This window comes from Cyanistes caeruleus, chromosome 4, assembly GCF_971803275.1.
Source record: "Cyanistes caeruleus chromosome 4, bCyaCae1.hap1.1, whole genome shotgun sequence".
In the NCBI taxonomy this organism is placed as follows: domain Eukaryota; kingdom Metazoa; phylum Chordata; class Aves; order Passeriformes; family Paridae; genus Cyanistes; species Cyanistes caeruleus.
The window spans coordinates 29,259,686-29,281,143 of record NC_141704.1 but is presented as its reverse complement, the minus strand read 5'-3'; the positions used below and the strand labels follow the sequence as shown (position 1 = coordinate 29,281,143).

The window sequence follows — 21,458 nt, the reverse complement described above, 5'->3', positions numbered from 1 at the left end:
TCATTCTGCATTTGGGACCATTCCCAAAATCAAATCTTCAACTGGCTGTTTAAATACGTCTGCTCTAGGAAAATAAAGCTTAGTTACAAAAACTAAGAAAATATCAAGCTGGAGGGAAGAATATTTTGTCCCATCAAAGAAACACTGCCTAGCATGGACCGCCCATTAGAAGAGCACAGTAAATCTTTCTTTAATGGCATTTCTTTTAGCATCTTAGTTTATTTTTTTCCTTAAAGAGCAGGTCCTTCTAGCTGTAGTATGTAGGCTCAATCCCAACAGCATATTTAATTCTCAGCATTTAGCCATATTGTGTTTTTCAGGCTTTATTTCGAAAAAGAAGTTTTACCAACAAAATTCTGCAAGCACACCATCTCACATTTTCATTTCCCCTCCCACAGTTTTTCACTTGTGATCTATAGACACTACACTTTTGCTGCTCTGTAGGATTCTGTGAAAGCTAATCAAAAAAAGCAGGTTTTATTATGTGAGGGGCCTTATGCTTGCCACAAAAAGATTCAAAGCTCCCTGGAAAAATTTCTTGGAGTCTACAAGCAGAAAAAAGCGTAAAAACATCACTGTATCCTCTAAATTAATTGGTAGAATCACACCTTATCAACAATTAGAAAAGTCAAATATCCCAGGAAGTGCATTCTTAATTCTGAACCAGTTTCTCATTCTGGAATTAAGATGAACTATTTTCAGAAAATATAATCTTTTGGTTAAGGCAATAAGCTAAATCTTTAATTACCTAAAGGTATGTTGGATTTTATTACATGGGAAAAATGGTGATTAAATACTGGTTTGTGGACAATTTCAGTTAGCTCAATGTATGTTTCTACCTAAATTCTAAATAGCATTCTGACACTTGTTCTCTAGCCTGAAACATGATGCTAACCAGCTGATACTTCTCAGCCTCCAACAGTAGCTCCATTACTCCTGAGTGTGAATGTAGTTTACATTGTGCAAAGGGAGTTGAGATGAAAAAACAATGTGGAAAATACTGCTAATCAAATCAGTAAAAGGGCTCCATTTGACCACCTTTGCAGGACCACTGCTGAATCTATAAGATAATGTAAAGACTACAACAGAACCTCCATTAAAGTTGGTTTTAAGGCCCCAACTGCACAAATAATTTCCTGTTCTCATTCCCCATTCAGTAAAGCCAGAGCCACATGGGGCCCTGTAAGATGACAATAATACCATACTGCTTACTTTGATTGGCCTCTGGTTCCAAGTCTTCTTGTTGTTAGTTGTGGAAACTGTTGTCTTATTATCTGCAGATAAACAGAACTGGTATTAAGACAAATGGAAACACACATTTACCAATACTTAATTTAATATGAACTTTAAGGACAAAAAAAGAAGAAAAACTGTACTGTGATATCTACAAAATACATGGTAGAAGAAAGCAGCATTACAGCTCTTAATTTTTTCCATTTCTGAAAGGGGGAAAGAGACTTTAAACTTCACTATAATTTCATTAGCTACCATTAATTTAAATACTTTCAGAAGTTACTGGAATAGAGCGTGTTTCCTTAAAAATCTAAGAACAGCTCTGCCTCTAAACTAAGGTGCACTGCAATTAGAATTGGCCTACTACTTATATCACTTTGCAGTATCAACAAAGTTCTTTATAGACCTTCACAAACCAGCCATGAAATAAACACTTCTTATATTAAAAGATGATTCTCTGAAAAGATTTTGGTATTTGATAGGGGTATCATTTCTACCCAGGAAAACTCATCAGGCATTTGTAAAGATACCTCACAATCAATTTATCCTCTATGGAAAACAGGTAGATCTCAGAAACAGCAGGGTATTCATCAAGAATGCAAACTCTAGTGTGTCAGCAGACATTAAAAGAACATTTCTACCACAACCCGAAACTTCTTCTCTGCCAGTTGCATTTAAGGAAAAAAAATCAATAAATTTAGACTCTGCTTTAAGTCATCAGAGTCTCTATCAACCAGGCTAATCCTGATGAAAAAGCTTTACTGTTGTTGCTAGAAAGGAGACTCTCAGCACCTCACAGGAGTGAATCAGGCTCTCACTGGGGTCTGCAGGAGGAGGGAAAGTTTTCTGTAAGAACACTCATGCAATAAAAACTGCAGTAAGCCTTGAAGATTTACTTGTGAAGGAGATACTTCCATTTAAAATTTGTAATCCATTTTAATTTTGGTTTTTTTACATAAATTGCTAAATGCTTCCTCTTTGGGGGGTAACACCAACTCATATTAAAGGAAAATAAACCTACAAGAAGGAATATAACTGTTAAACTAGGAACAAAGTCAATTTAAATTGATTAAATAATATAGACTTTTTTTTTCTCCATTAGCCATTTTGCCACCATGATAAATATTTAATCCTGATTGATGACTGAAAGCTTTGGAACATGTATTTAGATCAAAAGGTGCTATATAAATAAAGACATTACAATGTCACATATTTGACCATTTCTTCAGTATGTTTTAGCAAAGGTACAACCATCTTCCCTTAGTATCATGTAGAAATTGACCTGTGCTGGTTTCCAAGAGCTTTGCACAAGGTGGCTGATGTCAAAAATGCAGCAAAGACTCAGAGTCGCTAGGTTGTTCAGCTTTAATTTCTGGAGCAAAACTTCAGCAAACAGTAAAACACTTTTGTGGAGCTGTGAAAGTTCAGCCTAGCTGTTTGATAAATGAGCAGACAGGCAAGCAGCCCTTCTTTCTTTTTTTGTATGGATTCAATGAAGCCTGCCTAAAGAACACCACATGCTGTTCCAGCTACTGATCTAACATTCCGCAACATCTCAGCCTTCCAAATTCCCTTTAATTACACATTAATCCCACCCCTCTCTCTTTCATTTTCTGCAGACAGGGTTGGGGGCTCCACAAGGCTGTGGGAAAAAAGGCAGTGTTGAAGAACTACTTTCTGAGGATAGTTTTTTTGGGCTAGGGGATTTTTTTAAGGTCGGTTGTTAGTTTTTTTGGGGGGAGTTTTTGTCAGTTGTCATTCAGAAAATACTATCCCTCTCCAAAAGCTGCTCTTACAGCAGCTGACTTAATAGTAGAGATAGTTTTACTCTATTTTTCCTTTTGGAACAGCATCAAACCATATTACTTTCAGATCTTTCTAGTAGCAGTGAAGTGTTACAATGAACACTGTAAATGCTACTTTATGAACCATATGCCGTGGGAGTTACTGGGATTTAAATAAATCAGCCAATTTCTACATACCAGGGCAGAGGTGATCAGGAAAAGAGAATAATAATGAAGCGGTTGATCTGATGATGCCTTTTTCTTTTCTTTGTTTCTTTTTCAAATCCAACACATTTGAAATGAGATACACCTCTCAGAGTGTATCTTAAAAGTATGCATCACTTAAAACACTAATTCCCAGTAATTTACAAAACAAAACAAACCAAAAAAAAAAAAAAAAAAAAATAACTGAGCAAAGCCCTGGGAAAAAAGTCAGGACTTTATTATCTAATGCTGTATATGTAAAATATAACATGGTATATTTACACCTAGGTGCCTGTACACATTTGCATATTAATGTCTGAATGTGTTTAAAATAGAACATGTCAAGTACTAAAAGAACTCTGTTCATATAATGTTTATACTCAGCTATGCTTATACAAATCTCTGTGCAATGATGCTGGTAAAGGCAGGAAGATTACCCTGAAAGGGGAGAGGAAGTCAGATCAGGCAGGACAAAGTGGAGTTCACTGTGGGCTGAAATCAGTGGAAAAAGCAGAGAACCCAATATGTGTTTTTTTTTAAAAATTAAATAATTGTCAACCTGAAAAATCACTGCACAAATATGTCATTGTTGGTTTAATGTTTATTAACTTTTAAAGACCTATAGACAGAATGTGTTACTTTTACAGTTGTGGGGGGAGGGAAGTGGATTCCAATTGTCAGACATAAAAAGCTAGGTTTGGATCTGAAAACCAAGTTGGATCATTTTCCTCCCATCACTGCAGTGAGGTTTGCACAAGCAAATGAATCCAGACCAGACCACGCAGTTTGAGCTGTTTTCTGAATGGAAAGTCCCTGTTCTCACAGCAGTTCTGGCTTCTCAACAGAAACAGTGGTTAAAAGATCTCATAAGTGGTATCCAAGAGAATTTTGGAGTGAACAGATCTTTTACCATTGTCCTTCAGTGGAGCTAAAATTTTATCTTGCAATTCTCCAAAATGCCCATAATTCCAGCTGCCCTGCAAGATCTGCTGAGTAAAAAGGTACAAGATTTATATTTTCCAAGTAAAATTTCACCTAAGTTACTTGACAGTTTTGACTGTTGGGCATTATTTTAGGCTACCTGGTTTTTTTTTTTGTTTTAGAACAGTTGTAGACCAGGAACTTCACAGGGAAATAACTTCTGGCCCTGCTACATTAGCCTCAGAAAAAAAAAAGTTCCTGCAATTTCTTTCTCCAATGAACTTCAATGTGTTGTCTCTCTATTTTCTCTTTACTCTGCTAAGGCATGATCTTACCTTCTGCCTACAGAAGATCTTCTATGTCTTTCTTGGCATATTATATTATATATATATATAATATAAAACAATTATATTAAGAACTGTTTTATCTTCTGGTGAGTGCCTACTGCATACATAAAATGAAGATAGAAGTAATTTCATTATAAAACATCATATATATTGTTTACACTTTTTCAGGGGACTAGTATATCCAGGCCAGCATTTGTTTCACATTGCTGCAGACAATCCTGGCAAATGGTTTTTGGAATGTCTGTGCAGGTAGATTACATGGGGAGATAACTGGGTTTTTATACCACTTCAGCTTTTTAAACCTAGCAGAGGTGTCTGAATTAACTTGAATTAAATATTTAGCTACTTGTATTTTTGGTCATTCTTAAGGCAATAAAAATTAAATGGGTTACTTGAGCATCTGCGTAAAACACAGAAAATTTTATGAGCAACTAGAAAAATTCCTCTGTAAGGGTCTGTATTGGAGTCTGCACAATCTGTTAACCCTAGGCACTGCTAACTGCAGGAGCTGTTGTTACCCACAAATGGCTGCAAGGGTGCATTCCTTCAACCTGATTACTGCCAGCTGTCATTTCTGCCACTGCCTCTCCCCCCACATCTCCAGTACTGTAACATTACAACACAAGCAGATCCAGGCTTGGCATTAAAATGAGGACTCACAGAATGGCTGGAGCTGGGAGGGACCTTAAAGATCATCTTATTCCAAACACTCTGCCATAGGCATGGACATTCTGCTTGCACCACTATGCTGTGACCCATCACTCCTCATTGCATTCACTATCAAACTGTGAGCTCTGTGTTTTCCTTTTATTCCATCTAAAATCATCTATGATATGTCAAAACAAATCAGGGAAAAGAAATCTTATAAAGCATCTTATGCATCTGTCTTCATGCAAAACAAATAAGGATGGAAGAAACTAGAGATGTCTGGAAACTTCTGAATTAACTTTTTTCCTCCCTCCTTTGTCAAAATACTAAATTTTACTCTGGGGCAACAGGCAGAGGATGACTTTTAGAAGTTTTTTGCTAGAATAATTTAAATTTCTGCTTTTCAAAAGACATGATAATTTTGTTAGTGCACCTGATCTAGAGAGATATTATTCTTCATTACTCATGTTCCTTTGATTTTAACATAATTCTAGCCTTGCTTCTAGAACTCCACAAAGTAGAGAAATAAGATCAAATTAAGTTGCAGCCCAGCAATTGCACACTGCCAGAATGAGAAATGGATTCCAAGCTCTGCACTCCCTAGTGCTATGAGATTCTAGAGAGGTTCTACATACCATGGAAAAAATTCTCTTTCCTCCCATAACAATTCTTCATAACAGGGCCTGGTTCTGAATCTCTCAATTCAGATTTCAGGTCCTATATCTAGACAGCATGGGGATTTTTTTATGAAGTCAGGTATAGAAGATGTGTGTTTATTTACCAACTTCTATTCTGGTGTTCCAGTCTTAACATTTTTTGCCATGGCAGCAGCAAAGAAGTCAGTGATAAGAAACATAGCTGTATTCTTCTAGAGCTATGCTTTCCTTATTCTCATTGCTGTGAAACTCAAGAAATACTGATGTCCTCAATCTTATAAGTGAAAGGGTTTTTGGCTTGTTTGTCTTTGACCCAATACTGCTCCAGCTGGGTCATTCCAGGATTTCCCCATCTGTGCATTTCAAAATCCTCCTCTGAGACAGGTGTTTTTATTAACACCTGTGTTAAGAGGTTCCATTCAGCTCAAAATGGCTTGGGGATGATTTGACATCACATCATTTTGAGGAAATGGTCAAGAAAATTTGTTCTGAGAAATGCCTACTGATAGGAAACAGCATCATCAAAGTAGTCCAAAACACCATTTCTGTCTCTCAAATACACCAAACTGTGTAAACAAAAGAAGTAGAGGCATGACTGTGTCTATACATTCTCTACCCCTTGTTTCTTTACTTGCATGGCCAGGAGGGAAGGCTGCAGAGTAGAGGCTCAGTACTCTTGACCCCAGATCTGCTGTCTGTTAAGATTCAATAACCTTCCCATTTCTCTCCACTTACTTTCCTAAGTTTTTAAATCGCCTAGCTGTAGGATAAGAACTTGTTTCTAGCACTGATACAGCTCAACTCATCCTGCAAAGCAAGGCAGGAAAACCTGCTGGCCTTTTCTCAAATGTCCGTGCCCAACTCTGCCTGCTATGGAGATTAGATTCTGTGAGGAACTCCAACTGAACTGGACACTGCAATGAAGATTGTGGGACCTCTCCTCAAATTCATCAATGGAAAACAACATCCTCCTTCAGCAGCTCCTCTGGCCAGATAGAATTCAGCCTAAGGCATGATCAAACAGATTAGTGCATCCCAACAAAGCTGCAAACGCTGAGTGCTCTGCCTCAGATCCTTAGCTGAGCTGCAGCCACTTTTGGTGCTGACTTGCTGAAGCCAAGCAGAACTAAACCCCTGCACAGCTCGCCCTGCTCTGTACTGGTGCCAGCACACTGCCTGCCATCACCCAGCCTATCTGTGGGAAAAGGCTGGGCGCCAGGATCCCTGCACTCTGGCAGACCCTGTGCTGTAAGCACAGCCTCTGGGACGTGTTGACAAGGCATGAGGTAAAGCAGCCCTGGGGCCACTCCATGCTTAAGGCCTAACTGGAAGCCAGATGCTTGAAGTGGCAGACACTAAAAATCCCATTGCTGTAGGGCATTGAGAAAGGAAAGTCACTCCAGAGAAACTGAGTCATCCTCAGCGGTTTTCTTACCCACCCCAAGCTCAAGGAAAAGGCAGCGGTCAGCAACCTGTAATGATACAAAGATCAGCAAAGTAGAGCTAAGGGAGAAAAAACCTTTCCAGCTACACTGCAGGATCACCATTCCCCACACCAGCATGAGTGCTTGCTTCTGCAGGACTTGTGTTATTATGGTCTCATCAGAGGAGCTTGGCCTAGAAGATTCAGAAACGGGAAGAAAACTCATACTGGTGGTAACTGTTCTTCAGTCAGGAATCCCAGCTACTCAAAAGGGATGAAGGAAAAGCAGGGACTGCTCAGATATCACTGACAGACTGACTGGGTGTAATAAGAGAAACCATGTCCTCATTTACATTGATCTTTCCCCAGTTCTATTTTTGCATTCAATGTTGTAGAAATTGCTCATAATAAAGCAAGTGCTGTTTTAAACTATCAGAAGAGAGCACTAAGAGTAAATTTGGCTTTGCTATACCAGTTACTATTGAGCTACTTAAGAACAAATTGAGAGTAAAGAAATAAAAAACACATCTTCAGCAGAAGTGTCTCCTTATGAACAAGCGCAGGCAATTTCCTGACAAGTGAATTTCAATACAAGGACAAATCAGAATGCAATCACATCACAACATCATTATCAAAGAGGTTTCAATAAAGGTCTTTTCTGTCCTTTTCAAATTGTAAAATCATATCGTATGACAGTGAGAAACTGTAAATCTTATTTATCCTAGTCATGTTTGGAGGAACAGTCTTGCAAGCAAAACTTCTGGGCATAGAGACAGTGCATCGTGATGAAAAAGGAATCTGGCTGGTACAGCTTGTACCTCCCTGGAGCAAAGTAAACTATTGGGAAAAAAAGGTTCTTTCCTAACCAATATTACAAGTCTATTGTGGAGTTTGCCCTTTATCTAGTGAAATGCATTCCTTGGAATGTAATTTTCACTTACTGCGAAGCCAGTCAGGGGGCAACAAAACTTGTGCAAGCCTGCATCCTTGTTAAACCTCTTTAAGAAGCCAAAATAATCTAAAGGGACCTCAGACTGAGGGAGAACCACCCTGACAAGTGTCACCAACGTCCTTCGTTTTCCTTTTCAAATATTAATTTGTTATTGCTTGTCAAAAGACATGCCAGAAAAGCTCCAAAATAAAAGGGGGAAAAAAAAAAAGAAAAAAAAAAAAAAAAGAAAAAAAAAGAAAAGAAAGCCAAGAAAACAAAACCAGAAGACGAAAGTATTTATCCTCCAGGGGGCACATGGGAGTTGGGAAGAGCTCAGCTTCGTGAGGCTGCAAAGGGATTTCACTCAGTTTCTCTCAGTGTTCCCGGGGAGAGCCATGGCAGGGCACGGCAGGGGAATTAGCACTGCCCAGTAAAGTTAAAGAAACCACCCGAGGACACGGAGGACGGGAGAGATCGCTGTAGGTAAAGAAGATTTATCTCCGAGGGTGCTGACTAAGAAAACAGTGTACATACAGGGTCACGAAAGAAGCAAGAAAAAAAAAAAATCAATGTTGGAAATAAAAGGAAAGAGAAACTCAAAAACCTTAGAAACTCAAAAAACTCCCAGCTAACATCTGGGAGGAATGATAGAGCCAGGAGAGCCTTATGGCACTCTACCCTACACAATAGCTACTGAGGGCTTTGGAAATACCCAAAACATTCCTGCTTTTTTATTTATTTTTTTTTTTATTCAATGAAGGCCTTATTAAAAATGATTTTATTTTTGCAATTAAACCCAGTAAGAATGAGAAGTCAGTCATCATCTACCATAGTTCTTCACACAGTGTGTTAATAATCACCAGCATTTTGTGTTAACGTGTTGCTCAGATAAAACCCAAAACAAGCACACATCTGCACAAGTTTCCCTGCAGCTGGCAGAACTTTCAGCTGGAAACACCTCCAAGTGCTGTGCAGAGCCCCAGGTCCCAGAGCAGAGCCCAAGGCATTCGCAGCACAGGGCTGAGGGGCACAGGGCTGCCGTCCTTTTGAAGTGACCTCAGCAGCAGGGCTTTCACTCCTCCTGCCTGCAGACTAATTCACAGTCTAAACACGTTCACTGGGAGAGAGCTTGTTCTCATATTCAACATTTAATTGTTAATAACTTGGTGACACACCTGCCCTGCCCCACTGTACCTCCCTGTCTTCTCACTGGTTCCATGGAACATTTTTGCTTCTTCTGCCTCACTTTTGCACAAAATCAAAATACAATATGTTTGGCTGTCTACAGTAAGAGTTTAACGCTGGACTCTGCACTTGATGCTGAACTGTAACCACCAAATTACAGGGCTCTCCCTAATTACTATTTATTCAAGATATATAAAAGAATGCTGGGTCCTGTCCCTTCACAGACAATAAAAAGTACTGTAGTGACAGAATAGGTAGCATAGCAGATTGGCAAATGCTGGTATAGATTACTGCCTGTAATTTTTGCATGTTAAATAAGTAAAACACTAAAATCTTGACTAACAAAGTTACAACTCCCTTTGCCATATGAGAAATATGATATTAATATCCCATTAATAACCATATTAGAGTATTCCTGATTTTGTATATTCTTTATGTGGCTTAGAAGAACGGGTTGCTTTTTAAAAGATGTTTATTTATACCGTATTTCTGTTCTTTGCTCTTTTTGTTCCTTTAATTGCTATTAGCTTGGTTTCCTCAGAAAACAGTCCATACTACTGTCTCTCTGTTAATCTCTCTACTCCCCAAACCAATTTTGGTTTCATTAATACAATATTACCAAGTATCTGAGGTCCAGTCCATGTCCTAGAAGTCTGACAGAAACCACTGCTACTTATTAGAGTTTGTTTTAATGTGCTGAACTCCACGTCTCTTTTTAAAAACTGCCAGTTTGTTGAAGAAAAAGCCTTAATATTTCACATTGCCCACAGAGCTAAAGTTCAGAGATGAATTATAAATTCAATGTGGTCTACAGAAAGGCAAACTGTCTACAATTTCACAGAACAACTAGCTCCTTTCTCTGGAGGAGAGACAGCTGCAGGGCTCCTGATGTTTCCCAATGAAGACAAACGTGTCCAGGGTTTCTCTTGCAGCAGCTGAGCGCAGAATGCCTTAAATAACACCTATTTCACTGCACTGCTTCAACTGCCTCCAAGGCATTTGTGCAACTCATCTTGCCAATATGGTATTTAAGTCATATGATAACAGATGTTGGCTACAACTTCATACATGTACGTCCTCCAAAGGAGAAGCTGACTGCAAGCTATTGAGAGAATGCAGATGTGCCTTGCAGATCTCTATACCTGTGCAGTACATTTTGTTAGCAGTAGCAGGCTGGAAAGAATCAGTGGGGTCTGCTCAGGTTCTGCAGATGGAGAAGCTGGTTTCATTTCAATATTTACCCCCTTGTTGTCTGAAGTTCCTGGACATACCAGTGCAGAAGTGCCAGTTCCCAGATGCAGAAGTTATGACCACCCAAAGTACTAGTGTGAAACAGTACCATGATGATTGTGTAGGGCTTCCTTCCTCTCCATAAAAAAGGTAAAAAGTTTCATGCAACACTGCTTCAGAACTCTTTTACAACAGAGGGGAAAACATGTGGACTACAGCACATGGAAAACACATTGGAATGCTGTGATTTTTGGATGAAAATCGTAGTACCTGTCCTGCTAGGTCAAAAGACTCCTATCAATGAACAGGTCTATGTATGAGAGGCAGGAGAGAAAGGGGATGAAGTATTAAACAGTGTGACAAAACTGCCATATACTGATAAATGGTGAAATCCCTGGTAAATTTATGTTCTGATGGAATAATTCTGGAATATTTACACCTTACAGTTTACAGAAGTTTCTAGCAGCAGCAGAAGTAGCATTGTGCAAATTTGTTCTGTGTTCCAAATGTGTGAGCCTGCATGAAATCTGTTTCTTATTTTCACTGTTCCTAAATTACATGTTGCCACTATACTTATCACTTGGTAGCAATAATATGTACAATGAACAACTTCATTCACAATTCTTCTAAGTATTTAAACAGAAACCTGACACAGAATCTACTGAGTTATGCAGGTCTTCAAGACACAACAAATATAGTAACATTACAACACAGTACACTTTATTTTCCTTGCCAAACTGCCTGCCTAAAGATGCACTATAGAAAATGTCACCTCATTAAATACATCCTTCACCTACTCTTTACACAAGCACTTACCCTAGAAACATTTTTTCCTTCTTTGAATACCCAGAACTTCTATAGAACAAATGTTGCAAAGACTAAAAGAGAACAGCTTGCGGGACAATGGGCTTCAGATTCATGCTTGCAAGCATTTCAAAAATGGTGGCAAACTCTACACTGTTTTTTTCACAGCCTACAGGTTTTAAAGGCCTGAGATACATTCTGTGGCAGAATTTAATTTTTACCTATCATGCTGTTTTTCACTGAGAGGAAAATATCACCTGACCAGCAAATCCAAAATACTTTAAGTTTTATGTAACCTTCTAGCCAGCTACTAACATCTGCTACCAGTGTAGGGCTTTACTGCTCACACCCAGATGAGGCACAGCTATGTCTGTGCTAGGAGTGCATCCCCACTGTGAATCTGGAGTTAACCAGAGTGGCTCTTACTAGATTAGGATTGGAAAGGGAAGCACGAGGAATGACAGTGAAAAGGTAACTCGGATAGCTTCGCAGCCTGTGCCTGCAGTGCACACAAAGGCAGCTAGACGCTTTCTGGCCTTTCACGTCTGGAGGCATTGTACTCCACCAGGTGAAACAGCCACAACATTCTATATCATTAGTTTGGAGATAACCATATCATGCTTACAAGAACAGCACAGACATGTTCCAGAATTCAATTTTACCCTTCTGTTTTCAAAAAAATATATACTTGTTTAAGCAGTGCAGGTTGTAATGCAGATGTGTTTACACTGGCTTTTATTCAACTTCCAATTCAATTTAAACTGCCAATTTTTTGTACCAGATCACCATCAGCTAGGCTGCGGACTGACATACTCTGGAGCCTAGCCATGGTTAAAAATTATCCCAACCATCAAAATACTTACAATCTTAGCCTTCATTAACTTGAATACACACAAGAGATTTCATTCATATACCTCTGTTTTAACAGTAAAAGACTTCATTCTTTTCAATAATACAAATTCACCTGAACCAGGTGAGATTTTTAGGTGCCATACTGCAGTTTAGACTTACCTTCCCAAAGCTGGCAGCATTAACAGGTTGTGTGTCGTTTTTCTCACAGAAATCCAGGTAATGCATGTAGAGAGCACTTCGAGGAATGCAAACACCTTCTGCAATCTCATAGTTCTCCTCCAGCCTTAAAAAGCAAACATCAAACAGAGAGAACTGCAAGTATGTTGGATGTCCTGTAGAGTAAACAGTATACAAAGCTTCACCTCTTAAAACCAAACATTCTGACTTTCTCTTGTCTACTAAATTTTGTCTGCTTTGTTCCTAAGTGGTCCTTCCAATTCATTCCCATAATACTTACTTGCTTCATTTGGTTCACACGTGCTATCAAAAGCACAGGCTGTGAGTTCCCAGCAATCTGTTATGCCCTAAAAGCATCCTGCAGTAAACAAATATGTGTACAACTATGAAACAAGAAATACTCACTGAGGGGAAACATTCTCTCCTTCTTTACAGAATACATCACCTTTGGTTTGTGACACTCTTTTCAATCCTGTCCAGCTGCAAAATTGCTTAACTTGAGGAAGCAGGTGTGGCTAAAGCAAATAATTTGCTAATACTCAACAGTGTCCACAAAATCTTATTGTATAATATTTTCTAGCTATTATTTGTGGGCAAAGCAAAAAACCAAAAAGAAACCATAAGAAACCACATTGAATACAATGCTGAAAAAACCTCAGTGAAATAGCATCCTCTTCTACCTTTTAGAAACTATCCTTATTTTTTCATACATGCAAATATACAACTATAAAATTTTAAATTATATGTCAAATATATGAGCAAGCTAAAGCTTGAATCTGGTCTCATTACAAATCTATAGATTAGAAAAAACTTTCCTTTGAAATGCCATTTTTATGATTGCTGACCCAAAAATGTTCAAGAGATACAGTTACATACATACTTAACATTAAACCATAATTAATCTTGTCATTGATGGTGTCAGTCATAGGCATCTACAGTCACATGTGTGCTTGTCTGCCTCGCTGGGTAAGGGAAGAAGTTAGGTGTAACTTCCTCTTCATTGCATTAAAAAATAAATATATGTTCTCAAAAAACTCCAGTTTTACATCAAATAATCCCCTGCCATTTGATAGCTGTAGAACACCTTCCAAATATCTTCTTTCTCTCCTTCATTGCCTTTTTCAGGACCTACCTACCTTCCATTTCAGTTATAGTGATAATTTGTGACTGCAAACTATTTTAATAAGATATCCGGCTGGATGAATGGAATCGGTTTGTATGGGCAACATCTATTCTTCCCTGGTTTCTACAGAAATATCATCATGGCATCTTTCCTCAATTTCATAGTGCTCTAACAAAACCTCCTTTCAAAACCTGGAGAGTTCGTTTGTATACTATAGCTGCTAATTGGAATGTCAGCTTCCGTGACCAAGACAGGACAGAAAGAAAAGCAGTTAATTATTTCTCTTCATATCTGATGAATTTTTCTCTTTTTCTCCTCTCTTTCACAGAGAGTCATTAGTCTGACACTGAACAATGCCCCATTATACCTGAACTTTTTTTTTAATGATCAAAAACCCATCTTGCTCCACTTCTTTTATTTTCCTGTCTTTTATTTAACAACTTTATCGTGTTTTGAATCCAGCTTCATTCTACAGTATTGTAGAAAAATAATGAATGCAATCTCCTACCTAACAAATCATTACCAGTTATAAAATATACATATATAAATATATAAACATTTTATATAGTGTTGTAATAAAGCCACGTGAAATCCAGCAGCTCACAATGAGACCTTTTGTACCACTGCAGTGTAGGAATAAAGCCCTTAATCCTTCCACAGGAATGACAATTTTATCTGTCCCTATTACTGCTTCCCTCCCTATACACCTACATAGTTCTAGATTAAAAGAGATTATTCTATGTCAGAGTCACATCTGTAGTGTTGTTACAGATTCATTTTATATCTCAAGACCACTGAACCACTGTGATGTTAACCACTGTTAATCATGTAGAAGATTCTAGAACAGGTTAATTTTGATGGAGTGTAACAACATATAAGGAAGTACGAATCTGGGGAGAATCCATTACCTGACTGTGTTTTACCTTGCTCTTTAAAAATTCATTTAATGTATGTTGCAGAAAACAGAACAGTTTTGTTGACTTTAGCTTCACAATACTGTTATTATTCAGAGTACCTACACTGTAAGCCAGCAAACTGCATGGGATTAGGCTGTCTGTACTTTGAATAATTCTGTGTTTGGGGAAGTAAACACACACACACACACCCTCCAAAAATGAAGTAAAATAAAGTTTTACACTAACACCTTGGTCAACCAGTTCACCACTGAAATAAACATGAACATTTTAGAGCCAAGCTGTAGCTTTACAGATGATAATGAGCACAGGAACACAGGATAAGCACAGAATACCAGGTATTGCTATATTCATGCCTTAACAGTTAAATTCAAGCTTGTGTAGTTTCACAAATTATGATGTATTTGGCAGTTTCCTCAATTATGATGTATTTGGCAGTAATGCTACATTTACCAGGCCTTTCACTTCATTTTGTGTCATCAACAATGCAAAACAAAAGCATCATTCCTGTTTCCAGGAAAAGGCTATTTAGCCAGGCTGACAGTCATCCAGACACGATTCTTGGCTTCTTCAGCTATTCTTCATCCTCCACATTTAAAATGTTCAACATATTTCACCTTTGGAGAGGCACAAACATTAAGGATAGCTCCCACAGGACTGATATAATTTGCTCTTTACAGCAAGATTCCAGACAAGGAAGAACTAATAAAGCTGATGGCAATACGAACCATGTGACAAAATGTACATATTTTCCTTATGTCTTTACTATGCTTTCTCTACTGCTTCCTTCCTCTTCTTTTTTGTTCCACTTGACATTTACTCAGTTTCTGGTTTTTGACACTTTGTCACCTTCAGTAGCTCTCATGGTAGTAGTATCTAACAGTAAAACATGAGCAGTTTTAACTTGGCAGACACCAGATGCTACAGATAATTATGAGGTTTCCATTTGCCAGAACAAGGGCAGTTTGGTACTGTATCCTGAAAACTGGTCAATGATTTACCCCACCAATTCCACCTCTTGAATCCAGCCCAGAGATTGTTGTTAGAAGACAGGACACACGCTTGCTGAAGGAACACTCAGATACATTTTTTAGTCTTCCCTGAGTGTGCAAATACCTGGTGTGAGGCCTGATGTTCTGCTTTTGGCTGGGAAAGGGTTATTTTGTTTTTCCCAGTGGCTGCTACTGTGCTGTGTTTTGGGTTTAATATGAGAATAATGTTGATAACACTTTCACGTGTTACTAAGTTGTGCTTAATCTCCAGTGTCCCACATTGTGCCAGAGAGGAACTGCACAAGAAGCTGGGGGTGCTCACAATGAGACCAGCTGACTTGAACAGGCCAAAGGAATATTCCATACCATAGAACATCATACCCAGTAAATTATCAGGGGGAAGCTGGCTGTGTGGTGCCCATCACTGCTCAGAGATGGGCTGGGCCTTGGTCAGCAACTGCATTGTGCATCACTCGTTTTTTTCTTGTGCTTCATTATGATTTTTCATTTTCATTAACACTACTAGTATTGTTATTATCTTATTTTACTTTAATTATTCATCTGTCCTTAGCTCAGCCTATGGGTTTTACTTTTTTCCAACTCTCCTCCCCATCCCAGTGAGAGCAGGGAAGGAAAAGGAGCGAGTGAGCAGCTGTGTGGTACTCACATGTTGGCCGAGGTTTAACCACCATACCAGAGCAAGAAAAACTGTCCAACATGTAAAGCTACACCTCCAGGAAGTGCTCTGTGCAGCAATTCTACAGTGCTGATCACAACAGCTCACCAGCCCACGGGCTGCTGGGTGCTACTGCAGTACAAATAACCCAATGCTAATGTGTCTGACTTTCCAGAACAGTGGAAACTGCACATCTTCACTCAAAATAAGCTTGCTACTTTAGAAGTTTGACCCTAACTTTTGAGCTTCTCATTTTATCTAGTATATCAATTTCTCCAGGAAATACCAATTCAAAGCTGCAGCACATATGTTGAAAAACATATGGAAACTACCAAAAAACTGTAGGTATGGCTGGGAAACTGGGGAACTTTTTACCTACATCCCTGTTAATAAATCCAGCCAATTGTATAATTCAGTTTGACAGCAGCTAAAGATTTTCAACATGAAATGTCCTTTCTTTCTGTTATCTCAATGAATTTTGGGTGGAAGGTGATTTTTGAATGGAGGAAATTGCAGATGCTCCAAATGACTCAAAGGGGAGAATATTTGACCTACCTTGACATGTAAGAAACATAATACAACAGACAGGTAGTAAGCCAATAGCTAGAGAGAAGTTGCAAGCAGCCTTTTCAGAACCAGAATTCTAGGATTCTACTGCAATCACTGCTGAATGAGCATTAGTGTGCACACTGTATTCCAGCAGGGCTCAATATCCCAGGAGTTTAGGGATTTACTAACCTTTATGACTGATGAAGCTTGAAAGTATTTGGCAAAAAAGACTGTTTACAGTATTTGCATGTTTTCTGTTGGGAACTGTATCGTTGGATGTTCTAATTAATGCCAGCTTCTTGGCTACAACATTATTTGCTCCTGTGGAAAAGGCTCTTAACTGACTTCACTGCAAAATAAACACTGCTCAAAATCTGGGACTGGTAGGACCTGCCTGCTATTGTATTTTAGCTAGATAGTTCTTTATTATCCTCTTTGACCTGTGTTAAAGCTGTGGGAATGAATAATGAAAAATAATAAAATATCACTATGACGTTTCGTTATTATTTTAATAATTTTCTCTCTGTCTGTAGTTACTCCCTTCCTTGAGAGTTTGTTAAAGAAAAGTTGCTCACTTTTCTTGAAATTCTGAAAAACAGGACTTCTGTGATACAAATAGGTACAAAGAAACAATAGCTCCAAAATAAATGCCTTTATTTACATTTGCCCATCTCATTATTTGCATTGAAAATATCTGTAAGTTTCTGAATACTGGCAGCAACCTATTCAAAATCAACCCACAGGTCTTGAGTTTTTTTAGTCTAAAAACCTCACCAATCAACTTTAAAAAGCAAATATAGAAGAAATAATCCAAATCATCTTTATGCATATTTTACAGAATCATATAATTTCACAGGCAGAAAAATGGAGTAAAATACACTGAATTAATTATTCTTTCCTGGTTTTTTTCAGTGAAATCTCCAAAGAGACTGACAGAAGTAAGAGAGAAAGAACTTTGCTAACATTTTTTACCAATAATCTTATCTTTTCATCCAGAAAGTACAGTAAGTACTTCAGATACTTATGGATAAACTAAAGGCCTTTCTTTAAAAAGGCTTAAAACAAGCTAAAGACTATGGGATTTCATATGAGCATTCTCAGAGGCTTCTCTGTAACAGAGCTCTGTTCTGCCAGATACATGGAACCTCTCGAAAGATACTTGATCACTTACAATATTAAGAAATCTAAACAAGAATTCAAAACCTAAATTGAGGCAAAAGTCAACAAAGTATAAGAGATGATCTATAGCAAGGGATGTCAGAATTACAGGTACACATTACAGAACATGCAGACTAAAATACTGCTGTAAATCACAGGGAACAGCACTTGTTTATTTTTTATAGCATGGTAGAATAACAAACTATCCTCTCTCTCTTCCTAATTACCCTTCCTTTTTTTCTCCTCACTAACTTTGCAAGGGGGTTTTGACAAATTAATCAAACCTCAAACTCTTTCCTTTTGTTGTCTTCTATGTTAAATTACAGAGGTCTCGTGTCAGTAAAACAGTTGTTAAGGGTGGGCTTCGTCAGACACTCAAACAAATGTGATTCTTGGAAGAAACCCTCAGTACTAATTTTCTTTTTGTAATAAATGTAACAATGATGACAAACCACAAATAATCAGCTGTCAAGGTGGCAAATAAGCTAAGTAGATTTTCTAAACTGTATCAGAAGTTTTGTCTGTTCAAACAAATCCTGTAAGACATTTGTTGAGAAATGCTGTACGGGTTACAAACAGGCACATTAAAGACTTACAGTGAAAGTATCTTTAGAACTCTAAGATGGACAAGAGCTCTATTCCTTCATCTGGAAAACACATAAGAAAAAACACTAATAGATTTTCTTTATTTTTTTTAAAAGGCATCTTACCATTGCAGCGTAGCTGGAGTTGAATGCGGTTTTGATGCTCTATTATTTTCTTTTTCCTCATCTGTTAAGAAACAAACAGAAAAAGCTATGTAATTTCAACAGGAATTTCTTGGGAATTCATGAACTGTTTTTTAAAAAGAAAAGAAAATTAAATGGTAAATTTTTTTTTAAAACTAATTAAATTTTTTAAAAAAAATTAAAATGTGCTCAAGTGCCAAAGCTTTCTCAAAATTTTGGCTAAATGGTGATCCCTAAACGACCATCTGTAGATACTGCTTAAGGCAGTAAATGATGCAAATATCACTGATAACAGCAGCAGATTGGTGCCTAGGAGTATTGACATTGAAAAGGATAAATTTATGTGGAAAAATAAGCAACTCTTAGATCTCTACCAGCATGTCAGAACATGTAAACTGTTTCACTTGCTATAAGGGAACTGTTGCCTTACACGAGTTTTATATTAGATAAGGCATTTAAAGGCATGTAAATGAGGTACACCCAATGTTTGATCCTAACATACGGTAAATATTAGATGTTTATAAATTCACAGAAATTAATTGTGAATGAGAAGAAGTGTATATTCTGTAACAGACTTTATTCCTTTTCAGGTGATTTCTCTGATCATTTTTCCCATTAACTGTTTCCGAGGCAACTCTGATTCACTGACTTTCCAAAATTATGGATAAAAGATGAATAAAGAAAAAGGTAATTAAGAGAAAACTTCAAATATTGAATTCTTCCTAATTTGCATTTGCTCATTTGAAACAATTTAGAAATATGTATATAATAATTGCAATTAATTGTGTTTTGTTAAACGTATAAAACATTCCTGGGTGGAAGCAGAGTGGAGCACAATGAGCAGCTCCAGAAGGGTATTTGGGAAACAAGTGTTGTACCAAACACATTTTGAGATTTTTAACAGCTTTGGTGAAAGCATTCAGCATAGATGGCTTTGATACCTAAACCATGAGAGAAACCTGTACACGACGCTGCAAGCTGCATTTCCTCACGTAATGAACTTTTCGAAGTTATTTTAGCGAGCCTTTAGGATGCTGGACCTTACGGGAGCCGGGCTGTCTCCCTGCACATCAGACCCTCCTGGGGGGCCGGGAGACCACGCACACAAATACATAACAAACAAGGCAGCCCGGCTTGGAGGGCTCTGTGTGCCGAGAAATCCGCCAGGATTTGTTTCCTTAGCCAGGGGAAGAAGCTGTGCCGGCCGAACATCCTTTGCCGTTCTGCAGCGGACCCCCAGCGCAGCCCCCTCCCGCATCTGCATGACAATGGGCCCCTAATTATTGGGCAGCACACTCCCTCCCTGCCTTTCAGGGCCCGCTTTTATTCAGCGCACAGGACCAACATACACATCTCAAATCACTTTTAAATTGTGCGTTTCGTTTGTTTTTCCCGGGCGGGCGCTCGGCGTGCAGCAAAGCCGGGCCGAGTGCCCGTGGCTGCCGCCCCGCACGCCCAAGCACCTGCCATGGGATGGCTTCCACCTCTGCTGAGGTGGCTGAATTCCCCTCTGGGCACGTGGCAGGCATCAAACATCAAGTCAATGTCTCAGTTACACAACATCTCTACACCCTTTCCATTCCCCCTGTTGTTCACTCGCATTAAGAGTGAGCTCCTGTGAGCAGGTGCTTTACCTAACCTGCCCTCACACACTTCAGCCAGCCATACTCAGCTCCTCCCACGTAAGGATTTGTTCTAACACCACAAACTAACAAACTGCAATTTATGGCTCCTTCCTCAGGTATGTTTGCTTCCTGGGGATTCTTCTTCAAGACTCCTCAGCATCCGTCTCTAACTGTCCCTTAAAACCCAGAAGGAGAATGATGGACTTCAACTGGAACTCAGAAAATTTCTTTAAGCTTTCATTTTCATCGAACAACTGCAACTTCAACAAAGCCAAATTTTTCACGGAGTTAGTGCTCGTCACCCCAAAATCAATTCTCTGTACAAGAAAATAGTGCAACTTTATTCTCTGCCAATGGACCAGCCAAACTTTCTCTTTTTTATTAAAAAGATGGAAAGGATTGCAGATGGCACAGGAATATATGGGACCTAGAAATACAAACTTTCTGTATTACATATACAAGCTCCTAGTTCTACCTTGTCTAGTTTAACAACATCCTCTCATCAGATAATTGACTAGCAGAAAATAATAAATATCCCTATACTTTATATTTTAGCTGGCAGCAGGGCACCTAATGGTGTCCATATCTAGCAGAGAATGTTTAACTCTTGACTCAGGTCTGATACCACATCACTTTGTCTAGCACGAAGGAGGGAAGGGAAAACAGCATTTTTTTTACTTTTTGGCCTGTCATTTTATCAATTCACATCAAAACAACACTGTAGATCAAAATAAAGCCATACCTTTTAAAATTCAATACTTTCAAAATCCAATCTATTTTGTAGGAAAAGGAATTAAAGTCACTGAAAAGAAGCCCTGCTTTGAGGCACTGTCAAAGAAGAGACATGACAATTCTTCTGTGACAAATCCAAAAGGGCTCAAAGCCATGAGGGAAAATCTTGTTCAGTTCACAGTAGCAGCACGTCAGGGAGAAACCCATCTAGTGTGCTCATTCCACTGCCAGTAGGAAGACTACCAGCATCCCAAGGAAAGGTGTCTTCAAGGTATCTGATTAGGTGGAAAACCTGGTACTCATCCCAAATTGAATGCAGATAATAGCTTAGACAATTTCAAGTAAAACTCTCAGCAAAGAAGGGGCCTTCAAACTAATAAATCCAGGAATCACGGATGTTCTAGAAAAACAGTATCTGTTTGCTCTCAGAGATATCAAAGAACCCTTTTGTCCCAGACTCCATGGAAGATTCTTTGCTAACTGCCCCATTTTACTTCCAAAAATTCTGTTTCAAAGCCACTCAAGTAGAATCCTGATTGTATCTTGTGCGTGTTTGTATCTTTGTG

The 21,458-nt window shown here is 38.5% G+C and overlaps 1 protein-coding gene across 8 annotated transcripts in view; it reads right to left on the bottom strand.

Moving 5' to 3' along the window:
- The window catches only part of RFX4 (regulatory factor X4), an 89,574-nt gene that overhangs the window by 42,122 nt on the left and 25,994 nt on the right, over window positions 1-21,458 (bottom strand). For all 8 annotated transcript variants that reach the window (XM_086887209.1, XM_086887205.1, XM_086887207.1 and 5 more), the window contains 3 exons: window positions 18,518-18,578; window positions 12,378-12,501; window positions 1,213-1,274 (listed from right to left, as the gene is read on the bottom strand). In XM_086887209.1, coding sequence (XP_086743335.1) covers window positions 1,213-1,274; window positions 12,378-12,443 — 128 coding nt within the window. In that variant the 5' untranslated portion in view covers window positions 12,444-12,501; window positions 18,518-18,578. The remainder of the gene's footprint in view (window positions 1-1,212; window positions 1,275-12,377; window positions 12,502-18,517; window positions 18,579-21,458) is intronic.